This window comes from Excalfactoria chinensis, chromosome 14, assembly GCF_039878825.1.
Source record: "Excalfactoria chinensis isolate bCotChi1 chromosome 14, bCotChi1.hap2, whole genome shotgun sequence".
NCBI lineage: Eukaryota > Metazoa > Chordata > Aves > Galliformes > Phasianidae > Excalfactoria > Excalfactoria chinensis.
In genome coordinates this window covers 4645346-4672056 of record NC_092838.1, presented here as the reverse complement: position 1 = coordinate 4672056, position 26711 = coordinate 4645346, and the positions used below count along the sequence as shown (strand labels likewise).

At 39.5% G+C, this 26711-nt stretch overlaps 1 protein-coding gene across 2 annotated transcripts; it reads right to left on the bottom strand.

Moving 5' to 3' along the window:
* Positions 1-1160: 1160 nt before the first annotated feature.
* Positions 1161-26711, bottom strand: KCTD5 (potassium channel tetramerization domain containing 5). 2 transcript variants are annotated; one of them, XM_072349105.1, is made up of 7 exons: positions 26336-26711; positions 20310-20418; positions 19739-19830; positions 18610-18705; positions 15481-15597; positions 10890-11015; positions 1161-3586 (listed from the first exon to the last, which is right to left on the bottom strand). In XM_072349105.1, the coding sequence occupies exons 1-7, from the start codon at positions 26576-26578 to the stop codon at positions 3557-3559; spliced, it is 813 nt and encodes a 270-aa protein (XP_072205206.1). In that variant the 5' UTR covers positions 26579-26711; the 3' UTR covers positions 1161-3556. The 2 variants fall into 2 exon arrangements, with proteins under 2 accessions (XP_072205206.1, XP_072205207.1); XM_072349106.1 differs by lacking the exon at positions 15481-15597.

Below are 26711 nucleotides of genomic sequence, written 5' to 3'. Positions count from 1 at the left end.
ACCAGGCCTGTGACACACGTCTCTGTGGGATAACAAACTGCAGTTATCCATAATCCTCAGAAACCCCACAGTAAGTAAGAGAAAATTCCAGGTAAACGTCTGCTAAAAAAACAATCAATTTCACACACACTGTGGGACCTGCTGAGTCAGACCACGCTTTTGGACTGTTCCATTCACAACTTCGCAGCCTCAGAATGACTTGTTCATCACAGATAAACTCTGATTCAGTTGCTGCCTGAAGAAACTCAAAAGTGTTTGACATAAAAATCAGTCATCTCCAATATGAAAAAAAAAAAAAAAAAAAAGCCTGTTTCCTATCTTAAATAAAGGAATATAGTAAGTACGGACTTCTTGGTTCTACAACAAGAAGTCCATCATGCAATGAAAGTCTCTGAGAAACGCCTCTAAAAATCCACTATGATCTACTGAAGTGACCTCCCTCTCCATGAGCAACACAGCAAACCATCGCCCTGAATATTCATAGAGTGGAAGTGTGGGAAGCTAAATCTTCCACAGAACTTAAATTTCATGAGAGGTTACCTTAACTAACTGTATATGTTTCATACCTCTCCCTTCCTACTTTCTTCCTTCATCAATTTCTCCATGCTCAAAACCCTAAATCCTAACTTTAACTGCTGGAATACTGTTTTAATGTAAAGAGAGAGAAGCTGGAAAAATCCAGAGCTCACCTCATGCTTTTTTTTTTTCAAAGCAGCTTTTCAAATACAACCTCAGCATCAGTTTTACATAGTCATGAACAGCTGGCTTAAGTGAATACGCCCCAAAAGACAGAAAAGAAACAAAGGACGCCAGTTTAAATGACGTCCGAACATTACCTCATCCCACAACATGTTAAAGTATGAAAAACGTGATGTAGATTGGACTCCAATGCAAAAAAAAAAAAGTCCCCTACTGTAGCTATCTGTATTTGAAATTACAAGAGTCAAATAAAAACCTTCTTTAGGGATTGATTCGTAATGCCTTGAAAAAGGCGCATGATTGCACTTCCATCTATCTGAAAGCCTCAGATGTTCACAAAAAAAATCAACAGCAAGAACAGGAAAGTAGGCAGTTCAGGTGTTTTCAAGCAATAGCACATAGAAAATAATTTACAAGGTACCTGCCTTCTTCTTCTTTTTTTTTTTTTTATTTTTTTTTTTGCTTAAAATCTCCATGAGGTATTGGAAACAAAGTGCAAAATGATTAACCACCACTTTCCCCAAATTTGCTACAACAGGGATAGAATGTAAACTGGAGAGCAGGTAATCTCAACATAAAAGCATGTTTTAAAACTGAAAAAAAAATCCAGTGAAAAAACATACTTGGGAAAAAAAAAAAAAAACAACCCTTTTCCGTACTCTTGAGTTTGTTCGACTGGCTCAGTTTGTTACTTATGCTTTGCTGCTGCCGTTCTTGAAGATCTCACCTCGTGAAATAAAATACTCTGTCTTTTGAGGGTTAAATAAGAGACAATGGAAGTGCAGATTTAGAAGGATTATTCTGCAGATATTTTGGGCATTAGAATACACGTGCGCCAATGCCACATTGCTCTGTAAAGCTCATCAAGAAAACCTGGTCGGCTGCAATTCCATGAGCTGGGGAGCTCAGAGAATATGGTGGAGTCATGCTGTTTAAAAACACAGTGACTACTGCAGCAGAGGAAATGCTTTAATATGTAGATAACACAGACAATATTTAGGCTTATTTTCAGATACACAAGATAATCTGTTACTATTTAGGGGAACCTTGGGTGCTAAATTTAAGCTGATAAAATATGGGTGCCTAAAAAAGTATAAAAGTATAAACATTTTCCCCTACACAATTACATTTTTAGTAAATTCAATTCAGTTTGAACATCTTTAAAAAAGACAAACATTGTATGTGTTGTTGTGGAGGGGCCAGCAGCTTTCAGTGCAGACCACGTCCAAGTGGCAAAATGCATTACAAACCCTTTCAAGCATTAGATGCATGGACAAAACGTTTAGCTCATTGTTTAACCAGCTTAGTAGAAATTTTTTTGTTTTTGTTTTTTTTACAAATTCTGCCAAACTTCTATCAATGTATATTAACTCTTTTTTGGTTGTTTTTGTTCTTTTTTTTTTTTAGAAAAAAAAAGGGTAGGCCTTAGGTGCTTGATAATCAGGCATTCATGTAAAGGATTACCTAGAGTACACGCATAAATCCTGAAGTTACTGAGAATTAAAACAAATGCATTTAGAATTCAAAGTGACTTTATAACTCTTCGAAACTCCCACTGCTTTCAGCTACATGTGTCAATGAAGCTGAGTTTTATACTGTCAATATCATTAAGTGTTTTAAAGACGTGAAAGATTTTTCTCAAAACATAGTGTACTAAAAAGCTCCAGTCTTGTGTATTAGCCTTCATCCAGGACACAAACCAATCAAGCTGAACCAGATGTATTCAAAGTGTTCTTTAACTGCATAGATGCAACAGTACAGAAAGATTGATTATGGTTATCTTGAATGTCTGCTTTTTCAATATTTCAAGAAGATTTTCAATTGCACAAGCTCGTGTTCATGCTCAAGGTTGATTTTTATCCCAGTCACTGAGACAGGGATCGAGGACCAGCCAGCCCAACTTCTATAACCTCCAGTTCCTGAAAAATCTCTACCATAATCCACTGTTATCAATACTTACAGGAATTTTAGAAGTACAAGCACAAATATGAATACTAACATCTCAAAAGAAATAAAATTTTCTGTTGTTCATCATAAGTGAATTTCAATTCCCCTTCCAAACATCTGTCTAAGACTGGAGCGCGACTTTTACAGGAGGAGACTGTTTTGTCAGAAGGAACATCAAGAGTGACTCAGATGAAGGCCATTTTCTCTGAGTATAGTCTTCCCTTTGGGTATGAACGTACGCTATAAACCCAGTCAATATATACAAACCTTCCTTTGAAGAAAACCTTTGTTGTGTAACTTTTGACGTGCTAGTTTCAGTTGATCTCCTAGGCTGTTCTTACCTAATAGAGTATGTTGCAGTGCCATAAGGAATGTGCAGTGTGAGACAGTCAGCTGGGGCTGTCACTGATGCTGTCACTGATTCTGAAACAATATAGGCCCAAATATTTTCATTTGTGGGCTGTAACGTGTGTGTGTGTGTGTGTGTGTGTAGCACCAATTGCATTGTCTTTTAAATGTTTACAATTATTAGTAGGAAAATCTCTGCTAACTGATCAACATTGGGTCATCCAGCACCAAGCATTAAGTGCTACATGTCTCAGAGGAAAATATGAGTGCGTGGTTATTTCTTTTCAGATGGCCAGTGTTGGATAGCCCATAAGAGAGTACAACCATGCACTACAACCAAAACTTAAAACACACTCCCACACCATCTATTCCCATTAAGTAATCTTACAATGCGTTAAGCCAGTTGACACCAGCTTATAGGCAAAAATGGTTGAACCCAGATCAACAGAAAATTGTCTAAATCAGATTTTTTTTTTTTTCTTTTGCAGCCAAGCCTCTTCAATGTGACAACTCACTGCATCTTGGAATAAACAAGAAAAAACTTCACCCTCCAATACTGTCTTCACATCCTGGATCCTCGTTCTTGCAAAATCTGAAAGAGGCAAATAAAAATTCTATAAATGAAAATGCACGCAGCGACATTCCTCAAGAATGGAGGACAAAGAACAACATAATGACTACTACAAATAACTGACATCGATTTCTTAAGCTGGTTCAAGGACCTTCCTGAAGCCTGTGCTTTAAGACTGAAAAAAAAAAAAAGGAAGATTAATACATACCATATTTACTGTCAATGTGAAAACACATGTACATCGCTGCTAGTAACAGAGTCTAATTTATATAGCCAAAGCTTAAAGGTTGGGAGTCTCACCATTGTTCTAAATTGACTTAGGTGCTGCACGGTAAATGAACTCAGATACTTCATTGAAAATGAGGATGCAATCTTAATTTTTTCCCACTATCGAAAAATGTCCTTAACTCTTGAAAGTTTCAGCTGCAAGCTGCATCCTCTGAAAACATGAATTAGCAATTCAAAGTGTGTACTAATGACAGAGTGAGTGAGATGATGCAGACAGCTTCCAAAGACTAAAGGTACAAGTTGGCAAGAATCGAATCTACATTTGAAACAGATGCCCAGACTTGATATTTTGCATGAACTACATGTCACCAACTAGATTTCTTCATAGATGCTTACTATGCTGCTCAGAAATACAAAGCTCACCAGTTGGATTGACCAGCTATAGGAAAATAAATCCTACTTTATGACAACAATTTTAATATATTTTTACATTGTTTGCTTCTGCAATTTCTCACAAGTTGGGTAAGCATTCTAGGCCACAGGAAAACTGCTTTTGTATAGACAGGAGGTGGCACACTGCAATCTCACACATTACTTTGTCCATTGTGATCCTCCGAATGAGCCAAGACAAGGAACTGAGAAGCACTGCAGCTTTTGACCTCATGAGCAGGAATGTATTTCTCACAAATTCCAGTTGTTACTACAGAAGTGAGATTAAAATGATTATTTTTTTCCTAAAAGCAGTTGGTTTGTTTAATATTCACTTTAAAAGGTGCATATTAAATACAGGGGCTGAAGTCTTTTTTTCCTTTTCTATTTTGATTCTCTTCAGCACCTCCAGTGAAGGAAGGATACAAATCTTAATATTGATTCCAGGCAAGAACATTTCTCACAGTGCTACTCTAACCTGAGTGGCAAACAGGAGTAACCAGGTCAGCTCTGAGGCTGCCTAGTTCCACATGGGAGCCTTCAAGCAAAGATAGAACCAGTCATGACTGAGGTAAAAAAAAACCTACTAAATAAAGCTTCAAATGTACTGAGCACAAATAAGAGCATTCATCCAGAAGTTAAACTATCTCTAACGATCTCCCTTTTCTCTTAATTCTTGTCTGTTTTCTAAGTACTGGGAATGGCTCTTGATTTCAAATGCTGAAAGAAAGCAAAGGCACAGCATGGGAAACAGCATGGCCGTCTTTGATATACAATTTCTTTCTATGATGGTTTGAGTTTAATGCCGTATTATAACAAATATCATGCCAATAACTGAGAAACACATTCCACCCCGAACAATTCACAGAATCTGACAGCTCACACAATCTTTGTGCCTGTTGGGTAAAAACTGGCAACCACTTAACACAGCATGCCAATTCCATGCATTGTTTCAGATGAAAGAGTCCAGGTATTTGGTTTCTTTTAAATGTTGTTTGAATGTTGAGAATTGAACAAACCAGCCTCTATCAGTCATCAAGCCCAATATGTCTTTTTCACAGTGACTACAGTCATAGAATCATAGAATCGTTTGAGTCTGAAGAAACCCTAAATGATCATCTAAGTCCAGTTCCCCAGTCAAGCAGGGTCTTGTTCTGCTTTGCACAACTCCATGGGGACTTTTCTTTTAGGACTGGAGTTCAGAAAGGCCCCACCACCACTCGTTCAGAGACAGTTTGATGTTCACTTCACAATTAAAAAACAAATTAATTTCTTTAACTCCACTTTACCACTCGCTCACTGAAATCCATGCAGTGTCTTACTTTGTGGTTATTACAAGATTCTGTTTCATTTCCAAGTCAGACAGTATTATTTCATTAGGAAAACAGATGACAATGCAGGATCTTCGATACATTTCCATACAGGAAGATGCTTCTGATGGACTTTGCTATGTTTTAGTGCAAACACAGCCTACTTCAGGAGGAAGAATTTACTGTGTGTACTAAACAAAAAGCATTTCACACTGAACTGTAGGAAAGATACAAGTGTGTTCTGCAAGGAAGAGACAGGCCTTGAAAACTGCTCTGTAGCTACTACAAAGACATTCAAATGGAATTAGACAGAGAAAATAAAAGTCACTGATACCTATGTGATGCAGTGTCCTGTATGTAGGCTTAAAGCCAAAAAAATTAAAAAATAAAATAGAAGCTAACTGCAAGCTGGGGAAATACATCAGGAGTTAATTGGATATATGCTTATTATTTAATCTCTTTCCTTAAGTGGATCCACAGTGGATTGTAGCTAAGAAGCCCACACAGTGTGTAACAGTCTCATGCAGCAATTCTAGCCAGTGAGGCCAAAAACATGGCTGAAACAAACACCATTGCAGTTAGAAAACACTACTGTATCTACTCACTTTGTGAGTACATTAATGTCCCATCTAAAATACAACATTTGACCCTATTCTTTCCTTAAAAAATACTCTAACATATATTGGAGTTAGAACTACTTTCTGTGAACTTCAAGAACACATACAGTAAGATAAAGCTAAGCCAGATCTGGCTGTTCAACCTGGCACACTTTGTTGAGACAATAAATCCAACATCAAGTAGAAAATTCCATCAGATCAGGCAATATTTTAATGTGCTTTGCTTCACGCTTTTCTGGTAACCCCTATTTTTATTCAAGAGAAAGTGATTTCTGATCAGCAGGCTCTCAAGAGAGAGGTGTTCCATCCACCTCTGTTTAGCAGCTGGGTGAAGGAGGATCTTCTATAGTCACGGCACAGTGATTTTGTCCAAAGAAGGAAAGAAATGTGAACTGAATTTGAATTTCAATTATCAAGAATTCTACCAAAATTGGGCTTACTTACTAATTGCTCAAAGGATGACTGACTCCGTTCTGCAATTTGAATTTCCTTTTCTGCTGAAAATAAGATGTCGATGAGATGATGGCTATCTGGGCAAGAACGCTGAGAGAAGACACCTCAACAACAGTAGAGGCGACTAACATTGGAAAATGACTTAGAATATCTGCCACAACTGCTGGCAGCTAGGACTGAGGGGTATATATGGAGCAGAAAGTTTTCATGCAAGAACGTGATCTATTAGCTAAACTTGCACTGATAATGCTCCTTTGTCCTTACTCTTCAAATCTCATGTGTTCAGAATTTTCCTGCTTTTCATGCTTCTGCTCTGTTTTTCCTCCTGGTGATCTCAGCAATGCTGAATAAACTCAGTTTCTAAGGGCCTGAATGTGACAGCTTCTGAGATAAGTAGAACGCAAGACCCATTTCCTCCCACTCAGAAAGGATCTGCTGCAGATGGAATAGCATCTTAAGAGACTTTCTGTCTCCTGGGTAGCTTAAGAATCCAGCATTCCGTTCCATCAAAAGACCAATTTATTTTCTTTCAACAAAGCTTCATATTTGATCCATTCCTTGCAGCCATTTTGTAAGAATAAGATCTTTTGCCAAGCCCACCTCAGCAGCAGTTCCTGTCAGCATCAGGTAAGATAATAATCACAGGCAGAGACTGATTTGGGTTGGAAGAGACCTTATAGATCATCTAGTTACAACTTGCTGTAACGTAGCTTCCTCCTCCTCTGTGAAAAGCAACATTTCAGAAACACTTTTGTGCAACTTCTATGTTGTTCCAGCAGTGTCTTGTTAAGCACCTCTATCTTCAGCAAGACATCAAATTACAGTGGAAAGGAACTAATCCCTCTGTGTGTGACAAAGATAACAGTACATTAAGATCACATCATCTGTTTGTATTTGCTAAGTCTTGATTCAAAAACAATAAGTTTCAAAATTACCAGATATTTTGACTATGCTGTACTTCAGTTAAGTCTGTGAACATACTTCCAGATCAGGTGTTCCCTGTAAACTTAGTCTGCAGATTTATATCAGATGCTCCTACACATACAAAGTAATTGACAGAAAAGATGTCAAAACCAATTTTGGCCCTAGAGCATTTTCCCATATGATCTACATGAGGCACTTCTCTTAGCATACCTTTAAAGGATATCATCATACTACAGCTGTTAACAGCCACATTCATTGTTTTGTCAAAGAGCCAACATACAGAACAGGTATTCTGCTTCTGCTAACCAGGCCACAACTATAATCACAAACAAATACACCACTAGGACCAGCCAAAGGATAGCACTACTGGGGACAGGAATTGGTGGGGCAGAAAAGCATCTGGGTAAAATCCTACGGCAGCCAGTGCTCACCGTGACATTTACACTTAATCTGAGTCATTCATATCGTAATCCGTTTCTTCATCTTCACTCTGAGTGGCATGCAGCATGCAGCAAATATAGAGAAAGGAAAGGAAAAGAAAAGATTGCAAGTGAGTCAGAGCTGCAACAAAGTACAGTCCACTTAGACTTGAAGCATCGGATAATGGCACTAATCTACTTTTATTTGGGACCCCCACTCTTCTTAAGAAGTCAGCAGACAATTTCAAGCAGGAACACTATGGATTTCATGAAAATGTCCTCTCCCAAATGTCCTGAAGTCAGCAGACAGAAGTCAATAGTGCCACGCAATATAATAACAGGGATCTTAAGTACATAGAAAATTTAAATAATCTAAAGTTGATACCTTAGCTTCCCCATAGACGGGGAAGGTTAGCACTTGAAAATCAAATTTTGGATGTAGATGTTATAGATGTTGTAGAGGCTTTGGACATTATAGATATTATCAACTGAAAGAGCAAAGTAATTGTGGGAACACAGGCTATCTTCCAGTAGTGTCATAGCTACCTGTAAAGACCACTGAAACAATTTATGTCACTGTTCCAAATGGGGTTATATTCCCTCTATCAGCCATACTAGAAGGATGCAAAAGAATCAACTGCTGACAGAACTAAGAAAAGCAGGTGCTTAAGTACACCCCAAGATGGGCATCTTGCTACCTGTTACATAGTTTTGTTGGTCATTTTTGTTTTTTACTGCAATTTGACCAGGCAATTTTTTCCTTAAAAATGCCAATGGCAGGATCATGCTAAAATTACTCCTCTGTGGAAAATATACACTACAGGACTGACCCTTTTTGCACTTACTAACCACTAGCGCTTTACAGCACAGCACATTTTCAATTATCTTCCTATACATTACATCAACAAAACAATGCATTTTGCTTTATACATGCTGGAGGTTCACCAACATGTAGTTAAGTGGAATACAGGTTTGAGAGATAGTAAAGTCTGCATAGATCGCTCATGGTGAGAGTGGTGAAATCACGTTTCAAGATTTTAATTGCTAATGTTTTTCTGTTCCTACCTATCTATGCAAGTCGTTTTCCATCAAACATCTCTACGAAGGGATGAGGTGACACTGGATTACACAGAGTATTGGGTGTGCTTTTTCTATTTTGAAAGTTCACTACTGTTAATTAAAATCAAAGTGCGTGTCACAAGACATTACGTACTGGTGCTTTTTTGCTTTAGTTAGGAAGACTTTCTCATAGTTTGTAAAAGTCAGCCTCAGGATGTGATCACCTCACTCTGTATATATCACTGGGTATCCTAATTTCAATCATATGGACTTCCCAAGGACCAACTCAGACACTACTGAACAGACCACAGACTGGAAGTTTAAAGCTGGCTAAGCAGGGAGCTACTGAGACAACAGCTCCCAAGGACCAGTCCAAATTTCTCAACAACACAGTCAGAAACCTCCCAACCAAAAAGGAATTCCTCCCCTCAAGCCCCGATAAAACATCCAGCTGTAAGATATATAGCATAAAAATAAATAAAAAAGATTATTCAACTCTGTTCTCATCTCTGAAATTACAACCAAGAAGTATTTAAACAGAGAAGTCTAAGATTTAGCATCTCTCGGAGCTACTTATTGTACAGCAGTTGTTCTGTGCCCTGAACAAGTTTATCTATTCGGGTGTTGACAGTTTAGATTGATGATATTTTCTACTATGTGAAGGGTGCGATGCAACTCTGGCAACTTCTGAAGTTCCCTGAGTACGTACCACAAATTCTTAGGAAGATGTACATCAGGTTCAAGAATTCCACTTTTCATTCCAGGCACATATCCCAGCCCTAAACTATTGCCACACTCCTCCTTGCCGACTCTTAGTTTTCCTGAAGCATTCTGACAAAAGCAGAACTCGATTATGTTAATCCCTCTTTGGAAGTTTTATCTCAACAGAGACAAAATAATAGAGATCAATAATTTCACTAAATATATACTTTTAAAATGTAATTTGCAAAAACATCTCCATATATTTAGCAGCAAAACAAAGTTACACAGCACAGAAAGTAGAGAGGTTCAGCCTATTTGGGGTCACAATGCCAAAGATCCAGATTGCTTTTCAGCATCATTTCAAGATTTATTTACTTAAAGGTGATTCTTGAAAAAGCAATCAGTGATGTTTTACCATCTCCCATTTAAACACACCACATGAAAAGCTTTCAAGCCAACTACAGAAGTACTCTGTTTATCCATAGTCATTTTCTCTTACAAAGCAACTGCACCATGATAAAAACAGTCCAATAAGCACAGAATAACACACGTCCATAAATAACTCATCTGCCTTCTTACGTTCAGTTGCACCTTTACATTTTACCTTTGTACAAACTCTGAAAGACAATGGATGAAAATGCCTGGATATTGTGTCCACTGCAATCTTTTTATACAACTAATCATAAAAAGGAAGGAGAGCTGGAGGGAAACACGTAAATAATAAACTATCAACTATCTTCATTTTTTAACGTAATGCACCATTACTCAGAGATGCCACATTAAAATTCCCATTCTTGATTGTAAGATTTCTTCAGTTGAACTCAAGCAAGAAGAACATTTTTCAACTGAGACGCTGAAAGAATAAGGAATTATTCAAATGCATAAGAAAAAAAAAAAGCAGATTCTCATCTGTAAACAGCAAATATCTGTCAGTACTCAAAAAACAGGACAGGCATCAGGAACAGTACAGATATTCCATTGAAAGAAGCTATGTGGTGTAACAGATACTGCTGACTGTGCCATTTACACTCTCTTGTACGATGAAAAGGGAACTACTACTTCCTTGAAGGAGGGAAAAAAAGTTAAGTAAAGAATGGCCCATAAGAAAGGTATGCCTTGCATTACTCTGCAAAGCCTATGCTATGCTGACACCATCTCTTTTCTCCAATATATAGTAACTTACCTTTGCTTTTTCACTGGGTTCACTGGTTGTGCCATAGGGAGTGTTATGCAATTCCTTTGAGACAACACACAGAAATTCAGCCTGGTCTTCATTGCCATAGTTATAGGAAGAACCGATACTGACCAGCTGAAAGACGAAAGAAAGAAAGAATCACTTGCATTTCTATGTAAAACAAACCCCACAACTTCGCACTCCTCACTATTCACACTGATGGCTGTGCCTGAAGCATAAGTCTCCATTTCAATGCAAATACATTTTGATGTTGACAAATACACTGACACTCTGATGGTAAGATAAACATAGCTTTTCTTTTTAAACATTTACAGAATTAATGGCTTACAATTATGATTTTATTGTCAAACAAAAGGCTACAGAGTCAGGCCAGAGGAAGAGCAGCCCGTTCCCTGTTCCTCTTATTTAATGGAAACCTTCCCATCCTCCAAAGTTAATTTTTAAAAATTTGTATATTGTGTCTTAACTGGCACAATTTAGCACATAAAAGGCTGCATGCAGGAAGCACTTCAGCCAGGAAGGATAACTACCCCTTCACTTATAGAACAACAGCACTTCTACTAAAACATCTGAGTGGACAGCATCAAAATTTGTCCCTGATTGGAAAACAGAAAGATACAGCATGTTGGGACACTACGATTAACGTCTGAAATACATGTGCACTGCTGCAAGGAAGGTGGAAGCAGTGTATAATGAAATGATTTATAAGCTTCTGCAAGTTTTGATATTGAATGATAAATTACAATTTACTGAGAATGAAGGATATGCTAAACATCTGTATTACCTCATATACAATATGTTTATCAAATGGCATAAGAATCATAGAATCACAAGGTTGGAAAGGACCTACAAGATCATCCAGTCCAACCATTCTCCCATCACCACTGCTACCACAAGCCACCAAACCACATCTTGTATCTCCTCATCCAGATGCCTCTCGAACATACATATAATGTTTCATATGCCTTGTCTTACCTTACACACAGTACACCTGCCTAATACTCAAAGCTTTACACAGCCTGCCTTTCCCAGCCAGAATCAATTCTGATGAAGCTGATTCATTTTTTCAAAAAGATTTATTTCAAAGCCATGACAAGGTAATGTATGGTGCTATAATTACTTACACAGATCAAGCACCTAAAAATCAAACTATTTCAGAAACACTGTATGTGAATACCATTACCAAAACTATACTACATCAACCTGCCAAACCACCACAGACATGTAATAAGGCTACCCTATTCCTCAGACTCCATTATATCATTAAATCATCCCAGTAACAGCTCCACAGAAAAGGCTTGACTTGTTTTTTTCTTTTTTAGATGAACAACATTTGAAAAACTGTGGTTATTTGTCTAAAAACAAATGTATCTCCATCAGTCTGGCAGGGCACCACAGAGAGTAAGACTGAACTTAAGGCACGCTTAAGGCATGATTCCCCTAACAAAAGTGAAAGGCAGACCATGGTTAAAAGCAGCTTCCACGTCAGGAGAAAATAAAGCCTAATTGTAATTTTAAGGAGAGAGAGGAAATAGATATTTAGCTGTTCCAGCACTCTGGTAAGACAGCCAAGCAAGAGCATCCACAAGACAAAGCCAGTATCCAGAAGAGCATCAGACAGCATCTCTGCAGAATGAAACAACTTGCGAGGCCCAGGCAATAACAAAGTTTTCAGACTCTGATGGTATTACAGCATGCCTAATATCAGCTGTATGTCCCCTTCTACCAGGCTTGGCTTCTACTCCTTCTGTGTTCCACTAAGAGCTACAGCAAGGCTCTTTTCAAGGCCTCTCTTTTAAAGGAGGGAAAAGGAAGGAGAGCTGAAAGCCATTTTCCTTCCCATTTCAAGCAGAACTGCAGGTAAGTTGAACTGCCACGTAATCAGAGTATGCACAAGACTCAGAAACACCCTGGTATTTGATAACCTCGTAGCAGTCTGACCACCAGTGTTGTAAAAGATCTGAGCAGTACAGAACTGGTCATCAAAATTCAGTACTCTCTAACTAAACTTACTTTACCTACACGGTTTGGGTGTTACCACCTGAAGTCCTTCCTCTCCTTCTCTCCCTTGAGTCCTATGCTTACTTCTGACAGATACATACGTGGTCAGAAATGAACACAGGCTGATAAAAAAATAGTGTGATCAAGACACTTTTTCATTAAAGCATTTAATGAAGTAAGAAACTCCAAGCCTCTTTAGAAGCACCAATATGCCCTCATTAGAATCCAAGGGCACCATTTATCTGGAAAGGTTAAGTCACACTCCTCTGTCTGCACCATAGTATAGTTTTGTGAGAGAGAATCATAAAGTCCCTAAAGTTGCCTAGTTGCCCAAAATGGCCTAAAGAAAGTACACTGAAAAGCTGGAACGATAACTCAAACCTTCTTCATAGATATGATTTGTTGATCCTTGTTCTTATCAGCAAAAAAAAATCATGTACAGATCTTTAGGAAAGAAAAGCTTTTGAGTTGGGTCTAAGCCTGTTGAAATGGTATAGTTTGGTCCATGCATTATGTATCAATTAAGTATTACATAATACAAGCAGGGCAACTACTTCAATTATTGTTGAATCTTAAATAGTATGTTCAAGTTGCTTGCAGATCAGAACACATTCAAAAAGCTGGGTACATGTTTAAATAAATCCATAAACAATTAACTTATTATGAAGAGAAATGTGAAGAATACTATTTAAGTATACGACTTCATCAGCATGTAGTGAATTTTTCTTCTAGCAAAATGACACAAATATCAGATAAGCTATGACAACAGCTGAAATGATCCTATCAGAAGAAAAAGTTACTACTTATTGACACACAACAGTAATAAACAATCCCTCTGTCAGACATGATAAAAGATGCAAACATCACCCAAATCTTCAGTCCTGATTCAACTAGGCTGACAGTTCCTCAGTTGATAGCTACTTATATTCTCATTAATGCTTCATAATTCAAATTAGATGACCTTTTACACGTAAGTCTCTTATGGAGATGTGGCAGACTGACTGCTCATTAGATAGATAGACAATATTGAAGTTGTTCAGTGCAATAGATCTAAATGTTTTTTTGCCATTATTAAATAGCTGGTGCATTTCAAGACAAAGTTTGTTTTGCAATATTAAAGACAAGTGCTTCAAAACTCCAGTTTGCTATACTCTTACAAACAGTTCCTTATGCCTTCAACTAATACCTAATTTTTACTTTGAGCTCTCCACAGCATGAACATGTGAATAATGTCATGCTGCCTACACTCTACATATCCTTAGCAATACATCATATTTCCTACTCAGTTCTGGAAAGCCTGCAAACCTAATGCATTAATTCCGCATTCCAAAAGTTACCTGTGCAACTCTAAGAAACAGACATTGCTTGACACCTTATAAGTAGATTCCTGAATATACCCAGGCAGCACTCCAGGACTGTAATAAAAAACTGCAAGGCCAAGTGACCATGTAATAGGCAAGGTCCTGCTCATAACTCATTTCACAGCCTTATTATCTTATGATGTTATGCTAATCTTTTAGACTGACTAACCATATACATATATACATATATCAAGGAACAGAAAAAGTACTCCAAGTATTCCACTGATGAAAAATTCTGTAGAACGCCAGGTCCTCAAATCAATTCACATAACACTCTGAAACAAAGCATAGCTATGTAGAGAGCTGGGATCTGCCTCCAGTGCTACTGGCCAGCAAAACAAATCAACTCCGGAACACTGGGAAGTAGCACAGTGATTAAAAAAGCAGTGACCTGAGAATAAGGGGGGAGGGAAGGATGAGACAGCCTAAAAAGTAAATGAGACACTGTCGCTATTCATTAGGTTCTCAAAAAGCTTTCCCAAGGGGAAAAAAAAAAAGAAAGAAAAGAAAGAAAAAATCACACCAAACCCAAGAAGTCCCAAGATATTCCTCCTTCCCAACACAAGCTTTAAAACAAACCACTGGTTTTGTTGGTCTCTCCATGTTTATTACTTCTGACAATGTATGTTATTTGTTGTTCCAGTTTGAATATATTTTATCCACCTAATAACCAGTCACGTTTGGAGTTACCACAAATAGAAGACTCGGAACTCAAAAGGTAACTCATTATTATGCAGATGAAATATAGTTGGCTTGGAAGAATGATTAACATACAAAAGTATGTCCCTGTCTGAAATCAGCAAACTCAAAGCTCTATTTACAAGGCTCCCGATTTTGATTTGCACAACTTTTACCTAACAAGTACAGGTCAAAAGCAGTTAACTTTGGAGGAAGATTTGAGGGAAAAAAGTTACCTATTGAGAAGATAAGAATTCTTAAGAAAAACCTTCATTTAAACTGAAGTCTGAATAAACATTTGTTTAAAACAAACAAAAAAAAAAAAAACAAACCACCAAAAACAAACAAACAAAAAAACCCAATATGAACATTGATAATGTGCAATGAAAGACTGTGAATATAAATAAAAGCCAGTCACAAACACATACAAACTGCTATGTGTTGGACACCCAGGAATAAAGTGGAATTATTTGAAAGCAGCAGAAACGCAAGAAGGCCAAGCATATCGGTGTGAGGGCAAAAGGAACAGCGTGACACACCTCACTGCAGCATTTCTGGAAGCATCTCTCTTCCCCTTTCACTTCCCGTGACACTATCAGCAGATACTCTGACTGCTGGGCCCGGCCACAGCCATACTGGGAACCTATACTGACAAGCTGAAATAACCAATCAGAGCAAAACACAAAAAGAAACCTTTGTAAAGCTGCAGCACATACCATTATCCAAATCATACAAATAACAGATGAACTCAAATGTGTAGGTAACATTTACTTGTCCCTAGAACAGGCTGCAATTTTAGTTTTAACTTACTAAAAAGTAATGGAAGCAGTCACAAAGCCATCCATAATTTCATGGGAAGTTAAAAGAGTTACTGATCAGAAACCAGAAAACCCCTCATATCATTGTGGTGTAACCAACTGTACCAAAAAACCAAAGCAAAGTTTGGCATATTATGAAAGTGAGAGCATTATTTTCCTGCCATTCATTCCAAATGCAGAAAGTAACACAGATGTAATACTGGAAGGTGTTATGTAAAGTGATATACCCAGCCTGGGAATGAAAGGGCTTCATCTCGTACAGGAGCTGTTAAACAAAATACAGCTAAGGAAACACAAAGTCAACTAGAGGGGAAACATTAAAAAAGTTGAGCATTTCAAAATGGCTTCAGAAGAGCTGAACAACAAAGAACTATCATGTAAAAAATTGTCTTTTTCTCATTAAAGTCACTACTGTGAACTGTGCTTGCAGCTGTCAGATGTCTGAAAATTCACAAGTTTGTAGCAATCTCTGCACAATTTCACAATTCATTACAAAAATTATTTTATCTTAATACATGGCAATTCCTAACCCATTTAATTCAAAGTGAAGGGCATTTGAGAAAGACGAGAGCACCCAATTGAGCGTGAGGAACTAGCGACTAACTGCCCATTCACAGCAAGCAGAAGATCACCACTGATTAGAACATTTATGAACAGTAAGTTTATTTTTATCCTCTTATGCTCTGTGAATACCTTTGAAGGCAGCAGATAAATACTGTATTTTTCCTACAGTGAACCTATTGACGATGGCATTTTGGTGACAGACTCAGGCTACATTAAATATTAAAGTTTACATGACTGATGCTGCTGCTGCCTTTGTAAGCGGTAGTTCTGTACGGCCTGAAGTTTCTCATTATGCAGTAATGCCAAAGTGTTTGTTTTTTGATTGCCTGAAGATGTAATGCTGGAAGCTAAAAATAATCTACAGACTAACACACCACAAATCACCAAAGTGGGGCAGCACAATTACCAGGGGTTGTTTTTGGAATTCGGCTGATATATCATTGCAGATTTCTAGCACTGCTCATTTATATTCCTTGGAAAAGTGCATGGGTGCATCCTCATAAGTGCACCAGAAGTTTAACACTTTCCACTCCTATTTAATTATCACATCTAACGGTATTTTAAGAGGAAATTTTTAAATGTTAAGGGAAAAAATATTCTTTATCAGTATCAACCACTAAAACACATTACATCATGTGCAGAACACAAGGAGTCTCAACACTCAGGCATTTTTCCTTCGAGAAAGCTGATGATCTCACTTCCATGAATGATACCTATGGAGCGTGGCAGGTGCCATCCCAAAGAGTGCTTCCAAAGGAAGCATGCTGTTGAGCAACAGATATTTATTTAGAAAAAAAAAAGAAAGAAATGTTACAGTGTCTTCAAATCTTAATAATATAACTGCTGGCACTATACAAAGTATTGCAATCACGTTTTAAGTGAAAGATGTCCACTAAAAGCAGGTCTGCAATGGAACCAAAGGAGAGAATGGCATGGTCTGAAGTAAGGAGAAACTGAATAATAAGGGAGCGTACAGCTATTGTGACTGTCTTCTTCAAACTACGTGTCTGAGAGAGAGCAATGTGGGGGAGAAGCAAAGTAGGAAGAAAGCTGGATGAAACAAGGATGTAATGTTCAAGAAAACCACTAGAATTTTCTCAAAATGTAAATTCTGAAAGAAATTATAATGGTCCATTCTGCAGCTGCACTGCTAAAACAATATTTCAAAATACAGTATTCCCAAAGAACATAGGATTTTAAGACAGCTAAAAGACGTAGCAGCAATTAATCTGTTGTAAGAATATCTGTTTTTTAGTGAAAGACGGTTTCCTGTGACAAAGAAGAATATCTAAATAGCATTATCAATGCACTGGTCAAAAACTAGTCCCATGGATTTAGTTAGTAAAAGCTTTTTTCACTGATTCAAATGGATCTTCCAATACTTGAGCTGGAGAACTGAAGAAGCTTTCTCTGTGCTGGTTTAGTTTATTTGATAATGGCTTTCTCTGTGATATAAGAGACTTGCACATGTTATAGAACACAATCAAAACATTCTTTTTTTAGGTTTGTGCACTACAGTCTTAAAACGCTCTTTTGTTGTGTAATTCAGAGGAGACTGCACGGGATAAAAAGTTTGTTTGTTCCAATCTCCTACAGTTGGCACCAGACATTGAAAAACATGGTGACTGAGCACCTGTGTCTCACACCACAGTCATTGTTCAGGCACAGTTTAGATATTCTGGTAGTTCAGGAAAGTGAACATTGAAGAGACCATCTACTCAGTTTATTCACAGGGATTATCTCAAGTAACGTAAAAACCTTTTCATTTTACATTGTATTCTTCAGCGTACACACAATGCTACTTCTATGCAAAGCAAAGAAGGAAAACAAGTAGCTCCCACCTATCCAGCCTCACAGCTGCAGAGGTTTATCAGCCTTTTATCTGATGAACCACTGTTTGGATCTGAGAAACATTTATCTCCCAAGCCCATCTCTTCTACCAAGAACTCTTTATATCTGATCTACCATTTCTAAAAACTTTTTCATCTTTTTTTTTCACTTTATTCACCATCCAAATGTTGCTGTGCAGATGCCAAAGAGTTACATTTCAAACCTTATGTACATGTTTTTACTGAAAGCCAGATCCATTTCACTGTTAGAGAGCATTTCTGTCTTACAAATAAGAATATAAACACAAAACTTCAATTTAACTGGGCATCTTTTTATCAATCCAATTTCTGATAGTGAGTGCACTTAAAAAGATGCATATAATTGACTTTCTACTTCTCTTTCACATAACTAAACTTTCAGAAGACTCTGTAATTACATCTTATATATTTCTGTTACCTGTTCAAATTTCCAACCATCAGACATTGTGGAGACCATTTGAGTGAGTTCCTCTTCCTGGCACTGCAGCACCCTGTACACGTGTTTGACTGGCACCTTTAGAAAGAAATATCAGATGCTTAATACAGCATGGAATTCACTGTCTTTGTGAGTTTTCACACTTATTCTTTAGATTTAGAAATCAACAGTTTGGGGTCTGGTTGAACTCTCATCTGTTCAGAATCAGCTTGTAGCACACTTGGTGCTTCATGAATGTTTCAACGTAAAAGTTTTAATAGTCCATAAATAGTCGAGCTTTCTCCATTGTTTCATGTGTAGCAAACCATGCCATTTAAAATCAAGGCTGATATTCTGCTTATAAGGAATGTCTTACCTTACTCAAAAACAACTCCCCTGCCAAACTTTGCTCTCCAGAACAATGAATAAGTGGGATCACGTCAGGTGAAACCATGTAGGAAATGCTGTGAGACAAACTTGAGTATCACATGGCCCAGCTTCAACAGAAGTTGGGTAATAAGAAATCTGTAATGTCTCCATGAAGACATCATCAGGGAAGGCAGAGAACAAATCTTTTCTTTACCCAATCATTTCAATGTCGTATTCACTTTTATGAAGAAACACTCATGGATGATTTGGCAAGATCTTTACAACTACAGAGTACCACAAACGAAGAAGGTAACTTTGCAACAAAAAGTTTAAGTTGAGAACTAAATAACATTTATATGTATGCTGTGTAAACATGCAGCTACAGCATATTTAGACAATATCACCACAGTCAAAGTATGTAAATATACATGAAAAAACTGAGTTTTTTTCTCAAACAACTATTTCCAAGCATATTTTGATAATTACATTCTACCACTACTAGACATTTTTTTAACAGTTGAATGCTTTTTAGTTTTTGAACAAGAACCAGAACCCTCTGGCTGTTGTAAATATACTAACAGCTATTAAAGACTTAGAATATTAGTCTTCAGATGCTAATGGCTCCAATTTGGCCAATAAGGGGGACAGACACCCAGCATCTTACTGGGAGAATGAGCAGTTAAAGGAAAAAAATAAAGAAACAGAACCACCCTTTACGTGATATCAAACAAACAACAAAAAGCACACTGATAAACAGCCTTACCTGTGAGATTTTGCTGTCTCTTTCTCTTATTTTGTCCTTTACCAGTTTTATTAGTGATGTGATATTGTAGAATTCAGCCTCTTCCAGTACACCTAGAATGAGAACATTGTTTGAAAAGACTGTGTAACCAAATGCTCTAGGTCAAAACCACCAACCAGTTCTTAATATCATCTTCTACACAGCTACAGAAAACAATTCATTTTCCTCTAGGATTGGTAGAGGAATTTACATCTTCTAAAACTCATTTGACAGGTGGTATTCATTTGCTTGAAGAAGAATAAAAACTATTTCAGAGTCATACAGGAAAGATACATGATTATATGATAAGAAGCATCTCCCTTCATATTTCTAGGCTGAGTTTCTGAGGATGGAAACTGTGACACCAGGAATCACTCAAAAAGCTCTAACAACAGCATACTGTAATTGTACAATACCAATCAGCTTTGTCTGCAACAGATTGAAATGCTGCACTAACATTCATCATCTACTTGTAAGTTATTTTTGTTGACTTTCAAAGCAGTAAAAATAACAACAAAATGACAAGAGATCAAGAGATTTAGTAACATCCTACCTTCCTCAGCTAGGTCCTTGTTAATAACCAGCTTCCCATGTCTGAGATAGTTCAGCACTGGCCCAAAGTAGGTCGGGTCTCTGTCTATTAAATAGGCACCTGTTTCATCCTATTTTAGAAACAAAGAAAGAAAGAAAGAAACAAGACAGCTAAAAAAGCACAACGATTTGAATGCCCAAGCAGGAATTGCAAGCTAATACTCAGCTTGGTATCTGAATAGCAAGCAGGTACTCAGACATAGCCGTAACACTTCAAACCAGCTTTGTTTTAGACATTAAATGAAATTCAGCAATGTAGTTGTAAATATACCTGATCGGTTAATCAACTCAAGCTGTGTAACAGACAACTTCTTCTGGATGACCAATTGCCCCCACCCCTTGTTACCAGTTATAAAAACATCAGAGCATTGGTGCCATGGGTGAACGCTGAAAACTAAGGTTTAAAACAACACAGGAAGTATCATTTTGGTGGGAATCCTGAAGTATCAGAACAAAGGCTGCCTTACAGAGAGGTTCAAATACCAGCTATCTTTTTTCGTCAACATTTTGATCTAAAATCTTTTGTTTCTGCCTTAGCTCAGAGGCACAAATACTGACAGGGTACTGAGAACTGCCACCTACCAACTAAGTGTTGTATGTGCAGCTTCTAAAAAACAATAAAAAAGGTATGCTGAAAATGCAGCTCCTGCCTCCTTCATGCAGACAAAGGCAGACAACAACCTCCAACTGATGCTCAGCTCAGTGAATTGAACACTGGATCTTGTAAAGTGCTCAGGAGCATTTCCTGCACAGCTGATACCTTTGACAAAGAATCAAAAGGAATAAAACTTTTGTTTCCTTTATAATTCAGTTTGTGTGAACAGTTGTGAGCAATGCAGTATTGATGTACTTCAACAGCCCGATGTCTAAAATGAAGGAGCTTGATAAAAGATAACAGATATGCTGGCCCTTTTTGTCAACAGATCACTGTAAATATTAGTCCTTTAGTAGCTATTTTTTCCTTCAATATATATATATATAGCTGAAAAATGTTGATAGATATCTAAAGGGAGGTGGGAGGCAAATGGGGGCTCTTCTTGGTGGTGCACAGTGATAGTACAAGGAGTAATGGCCTAAAAAGTAAACAACTGAACCACACTAACATGCAGAAGAACTTCTTTATGGTAAGGATGATGGAGCACTGGAACAGGCTTCCAAGAGGGGTTGGCAGTCTCCTTCTATGGAGATATTCATGACCCAGCTGGATGCCTACCAGTGCAACCTACTGTAGGGAACCTGCCTTAGCAGGGCAGTTGGACTCAGTGATCTCTTGGGGTCCCTTCCGCCCCCTGCAATTCTATGATATCCTACAAATACATTGTAGTGATCACACCTAAAACCTCTTCTCTACTTAATGGTTCTTAAATGTCCTTAAATTGTCTCACTGGAAACAAATGTGGATTTATTTTCAGGCACATGGATTTCTTTCTGGAAGGATGTACTTGTCTCATCAGGGTCAGTAGAAAGGCCAGAACACAGCGTGAATTAAATTATATATATTACCAACCAATTCCCCACAAGAAAGCACCGTTACTTGAGAGGAACTAAGTGAGGATATTGTATAATTTAAATAAAACGATCTCTAACCCCATTTAACATTGCTCCCAACAATTGCATGAATGCACAAATTGAATCATTAGGAATCCATGCCCGGCTCAGTACCTCCACTGAGGTCAAAATGAGGCTGATGACGTCTCAAACACTTTTCCCGAATGAACACTGTCGGAAACCACAGGATCAAACCCTTCGCTCAACACTTTGAGCTCCAACGTGTTTATCTAAAACACTGGCATCATTTACATACACCAAGAGAGCAGAATTTCTGCTGATGGCAGGAATATGCACAGAAACACAACTATATTTGGCACTAAGGCAGGATTTAGGAACAGCTGCCTCCCCTACCCTCCTGTGGTATTTAGATCTTCATCTGGATGCCCTGAACATCTCTCTTCTCTAACTACGTGACCTAAAACATTGAAAAACTGTTGATGGGCAGTACTAACCCAAACTACACTAATATCACAACATGCTCACCGAACTGACTAACCAGAAAGATACTGGCAAAATAAAGTTCATCTTAACTATATCTTAGAATAATGACTATAATTAAGAAGCTTTTCTTGCACTGATTATTTAGTGCTGACAGCTAAGAATGTGCTGCCAAGAAGATACTGGTTCATCTAAAACATCCAGTGCTTCCTTCACTGTCTATCTCAGTACTATTATTCTTAACTAGAGAAAGGTTTTAAACATCAAGCACGAATACAGTTGCCAAAATCTTTTTAGGAAAGGTTGACAATATTCTCACTTAGGGAGAAGTTTAATGAATGATAAAAGAGTTTATAAAAGATAAAGTAGTATACTGGAAAGCCAAGCTGTAAAACTTACCATACAAACATGTTCACCAACAAACCAGAATGTAAACACTTCTGAAACCAAATCCTATTATGAACACTAGGTATGAACACTACCATTCACTCATTTGCTGAGATGAATCTCAAACAGTCTTAAATACAATGACGCTTATCACACCTTGAGACACAAAGTGAGAGGAACAACATGAAATCACGGAACTGATTTCTTTCAACATCAGTTTCTCCACAGAGAGCACAGAGGTCAGTCTTCCCTCTGCAGCAACCAGGAGCACACCCACCAGCAGCCTGCAGGCTGCCAAGCCTTGCTCCACCTTAGAACCTGCAGGTGGTTGGGAGGCAAACACGCTGCCTTTCCCAGAGCCTTTTCAGTAAAAATGAAGGAGTTGTTATGATGCATGTAGTTAAATAACAAACAAAAACGTTGGTGTGCAAACTATGATAGAGGCAATCAGCCCCTGGGTATGCAGCTGGCTTGGATGAAGTATAATCTACGGACTATTTCAGTTTTCTATTCTTATTTCTAGTAAACTCGTAGAGTTAACGTGTAACTACTCACTGCAGCAACATGGCTGATGTATGCCATACGCCTTATGAGTTTAGGCAGAAGCACCTTGACTACTCGTTTGTGGTTTTGCTTAAAGATCCATTCTCATTGGGGATGAGCATTTCTTATGGTCTCCTCCTCTAAAGTTACCAAAGTGCACCCCAGACAAACTCCTCACACAGCAGATAGCGTGATGTACTCCTAAAGCTGCAGCTCTCATAGTTCCTTCTAACAGCGGGCTCTCAGTTTTGATTACTGCCTTGCCGGCTCACCACTTTGGCTTCTCCCTGCCCCACCTCTCCCTGCATTCCCATCTGGAGGCACTGACAAGTCTGTCCAGGATGGGTGTAACAGCCACCAGCCTACAGACAAGCCCACATTCACATTCTCCTATGCTGACGTTTCTGAAGTTCAGAATAAGGGGTTTAAAGCCTTTGTGATCTTCAGGAAGAAAACACAACAGGACCAAACCCAGGGAATCCCAGGTCAAAGATCAGGTCTGGCGCTCAAAATGTTAAGAGGACATTATGAGCTGCACTAGGAACTGTGAAGGAACTGCTGTTTTACGAGTGCAAAATCGCACTGCATAGCTGTAATTGTTCACAATCTTTAGTATGTGAGTAAGAAAAATTACTGTCTTAGTATCAGGCTACAACTCACAGTGGGACTCCAAAAAGTAAAACAGATCCAGGACAATTGGATTTCCATTGCTAATGATGTGGCAAAGGAGAAGAACAAGAGCCCGGGACAATAACACGGATAACAAGGATTCCCATGAAATATCTGTGCTCATTAGTTTAAAACATTTGACATCCCACTCCTCAATCAGAGACAATCTGTAGGTCTGCTATTGCATCAGGACAGTGTGCTCACAGACGGGTGAGATGCCTGCAATATCTGTCCTCATTCAAGGGGAAAGACAAGGGAACTGCCTGGATTGGGCTGTTGCTGAGAGAGGGCAAAGAATCCAAAGGCAGGTTCTGAACCAAACCCTTGGAAGATGGGCACTACTTGGTTAAGTAACCTTAGGGACTCTAAAGCCTTCTGCACTCATCGTCATTGTGGGTTTAGCAGAAAACAGACTCTGAATGGATGAAGTGAAAATCAGTGACAACAGAGCAGATGTTCAAGACAACGGGGCACAAACCTGACAAGTGCGCTGAAAAGACTGCAGTGAAAGCTTAATCACTAAATACGTGGCTTTAGGTACATCCAGTTGAAGACAACTGGACTCAAAAGCCCTGAGAACACAACTCTGAATAAGACCACTTTCCCCAATACAGGTTCTTCCAAACAACTTCCCCTACACCTACAGCCTGCACAATCAGTTCTTAATGATGATTGTTTCCGCAATGATTTCAACTAAAAACCCCACTAAGATTTAGCCTTAAATACAAGATGCACTGAACAAGCTCCGCATGAAACAGGCTTAGTTACTTCGGTATGGAAAGTGCACCTTAATGCCGTATTCTCATCTTACATTACAGTTCCACTGTGGGTCCGTCCCCATTTCACACCAAGCAGCTGAAGGGCCCTCGCATGGATTCACACCTCACTGAAAGACCTGCAATATGTAAGCACTGCACAGACAGAAGGTTTGGATGATCATCTCCAAACATCTATTGAGATATCAGCGCTTTGGTGATAATGCTTGCGGAAGATGCCTGATTGCAGCAGTGGATGAAATGAAGGAAGCCAAATGCTTTAAATGGAACTGAAGCAATCGATCTACAAATGCACCTATCATCCCTCTGAAGACACGAAGAGAAGGCAAACAGCCTTTCTTCTTCTTCTTTTTTGTTTGCAGTGGATCAACTGGAAAAGGTTAGTGTAATTAAGGCACCTGAATTATTAAGTACGCCTTATTTTTTATTTAAGAAACCTCAGAAGAAAGCTTCCCCATCTCCCAAGCGAAAGCAGCTTCTGAGCTATCAGCCAGCCAGCTGCAACTCCTCCTTTATTGAGGTCAGTTTAAGCTAAGCCTCCCAAAACTAAACAAAGAAAACACAAAATCACTCCTCACAGCACCACACTGGAAGGTATTTTCCTTTAGCTCTGAAATGCTATTCAGAGCCTGCTCTGCATTTTCTCAAGCATTTAAACATTCTTTGTTCGGTGTGACAAAAAGAGACCCACCAGCAGAACAAAAGGTTTGATATCAAATGCCCAATCCTGGGAGTCACCTTTTGCCCATCACACTCCCACACCTGATCCAGCACTTCATGTGAACGCTTTACACCCAAATACACCAAACCTCATCAGCAGAGCTTTCCCTACTAACCGTGAGTCCAAAGGAGTGCAGGGATACTCAGCATCACCCCATTCCCAGTCTGTACAGCCCACGAAACACTTTATTTGACCAATTTCCAAAACACAGAACGTTACGCCTGGAGAAGAAAGGTTATTTTTCCCACTCGCTGAATTCCAGGTTCAGAGAGTTTTCCTTTAAACTAAAAGAGGGGTGATTGATGTCAGACGTGAGGAGGAAATCCTTCACCCAGAGGTGCCGGGCACTGCCCAAAGCTGTAAGCACCCCAATCTCGGAGGGGACCGAGGCCACGGAGGAGCCCTGAGCAGCCCGAGCTGTGGGGCAGCCGGCACACAGCCAGGGTGGGGCTGTGAGATCCCCTCCAACCCGAGCTCTCCTATGAACAGAACAATTCGAGGAAAATAAGGCCATTTCGATTTGGTTCTTCAGATAGTACTGGAGAACGATGACAGTGCAGAAACAGAACGCTACCGGTGCAAGAAGACGCTCCATGGAAGCGTTACAGCTAAACCTGGTCAGCGTCGACATGGAAATGAACGCACAAACGATCCGGCGCTCCTTCTGCGATGTTTATAAGGCAGCCGCGCTATTCGAGAACCCGCGGAGCTCACGAGCCATCAGCCCCCGCCGCCCCGAGAATTAAACTTCCTCGAAGCCGCTCGGACTCGCTGAACGCTGCCCTTTAGGAGCTGCCCTTTAGGAGCTGCCCCCGCCCGCCGTTCCCGCAGCGCCGGCAGCTCCTCGGCACAGGCCCCGACCGCCGCGGGGGGCTCGGAGCGCCCACGGAGCCGCTCTCTCACCTTGTCCGAGTCCAGGTCGGGGTCGGCCTGGCAGAGACGGAAGAGGAAGGACTTGGGGTCCCTGCAGAGCGTCTGCCGGGTGGTCAGGAAGCAGGTGCCCCCCACGTTCAGCCGCACCCACTTGCCCGGCACGGCCCCGGGGGGCGGCGCCGAGCTGCACCGGCGGCAGGGCCCGCCCGGGCCTCCCAGGCCGAGGCCGCCGATCGGGGCGACCGGGAAATCGCAGTGGTTCTCCGCCGCCATCCTCGCCGCCGGAAGAGTCCGCCCCACCTACGGCTCGGCGGGCGCGCCTCCCCCCGGAAGCGTCCACCTCGGAACGCTCCGCTTCCCGCCCGGCCTCGAGGCGAGCCGCGGCCCGCTCGCTCCCTGCCGCCCG